The sequence below is a fragment of the Myotis brandtii genome, unplaced genomic scaffold, assembly GCF_000412655.1.
Source record: "Myotis brandtii unplaced genomic scaffold, ASM41265v1 scaffold282, whole genome shotgun sequence".
NCBI classification, from domain to species: Eukaryota; Metazoa; Chordata; class Mammalia; order Chiroptera; family Vespertilionidae; genus Myotis; species Myotis brandtii.
In genome coordinates, this window is record NW_005360763.1 from 44,797 (window position 1) to 46,140 (window position 1,344).

General features: G+C 55.0%; 1 protein-coding gene across 1 annotated transcript in view; it reads left to right on the top strand.

Moving 5' to 3' along the window:
* The window catches only part of ANXA5 (annexin A5), a 19,049-nt gene that overhangs the window by 10,317 nt on the left and 7,388 nt on the right, over positions 1 to 1,344 (top strand). The window contains exons 5-6 of the mRNA XM_005869013.2: positions 605 to 684; positions 1,075 to 1,131. Coding sequence (XP_005869075.2) covers positions 605 to 684; positions 1,075 to 1,131 — 137 coding nt within the window. The remainder of the gene's footprint in view (positions 1 to 604; positions 685 to 1,074; positions 1,132 to 1,344) is intronic.

Below are 1,344 nucleotides of genomic sequence, written 5' to 3' on the forward strand. Positions count from 1 at the left end.
GCGCTTGTGAGCGGCTGAGTCACGGTTCGGGCGAGGACCCAGTGCTTCTGGGGAACGGACTGCCTTTCGGTCCAGCCACTGACTCGGAGCCTTCGCCGTCACAGTCTGGGCACTCAGAACAGAGCAGAGAACATTTATGCTAATCAGATACTTCTTTTTTAAAGTTAAGATCAATTTTTAAAAGATGTTTTTTATTGATTTCAGAGAGAGGAAGGGAGAGGGAAAGAGAGAGAGAAACACCAGTGATGAGGGAATCATCGATGGGCTGCCTCCTGCATGCCAATCCCAATCGACGTTTCAGGCTTTTAAATGCTGTCTGCGTTCCAATAGCGATGAAATATTTAAATGCCTTGGAGGCACCTCCTTCCTTCAGTGGCGGCTGCAAGTTAGTAACAAGGGCTGCGGGCTCCTGTGGTCCTGGGGATGGAGCCGCCACCCGGGCGTGTGCCCTGACGGGGAGTCGAACCGCGACCTCCTGGCTCATGGGTCCCGCCTGCTGGGCTGAGCGGTGCTTTTCCCTCTGTGTCTCCTCCGATGGCGAAGGAGGCAGGGTCTCTTCTAGCTGCTGGGAGCTGTGACTAAGTCTGACGTTGTTCTGTTGCAGAATACGGCTCGAGCCTGGAAGACGATGTGGTGGGGGACACCTCGGGGTTCTACCAGAGGATGCTGGTGGTCCTCCTGCAGGTACCGGGTGGGCGTGCTACAGTGTGAAAGGAAATCCAAGCCAGACTGGCCTGACCCGTGAAGCGAGGCCACTCACGATTCTGTCAGTCATTTCTGGGGCCTGCTTGGTGCTGGCTGTGTGGTGTCCGTCTTCTTGGGTCTGAGCGGAATGCCTCGTAGCTGACTGGCAGTTTTCTGGGGTGTCACTGTCCTCTTTTACTCATAGAATTTAAAACCAAGAGGACCGGGTGGGGGTTGGACAGCGCTGTGTGATAAGGGGAAACACTGATAGGATCTTAATAAAAGTGCGTTATTCCCGAGAAAAAAGCTTTCTGTGCACAGCCAGCAGGTGGCGCCGCTTCCTTTCGCGGGGAAACGCCGCTAACTCCGGGTGTCTGTTCTCTCTCGCAGGCGAATAGGGACCCGGATGCTGGGATCGACGAGGCGCAGGTTGAACAGGACGCCCAGGTGAGTGGCCCCGTGTGTGGCGGCTGCGTATGACACCCGAGTGAAGAGAGTCCGTGCTCATGGCGTTCTCTGTGCCATGTTGCAATGGCGTCTGTCTGGTCTCTCACGGCACAAGGCCCGTGTACATTTCCTTCACTTTTTTTTTTTATGAATATACTAGAGGCCCAGTGCATGACATTCATGCACTGGGGTGGGGGGGTCCCCTCTCATAGT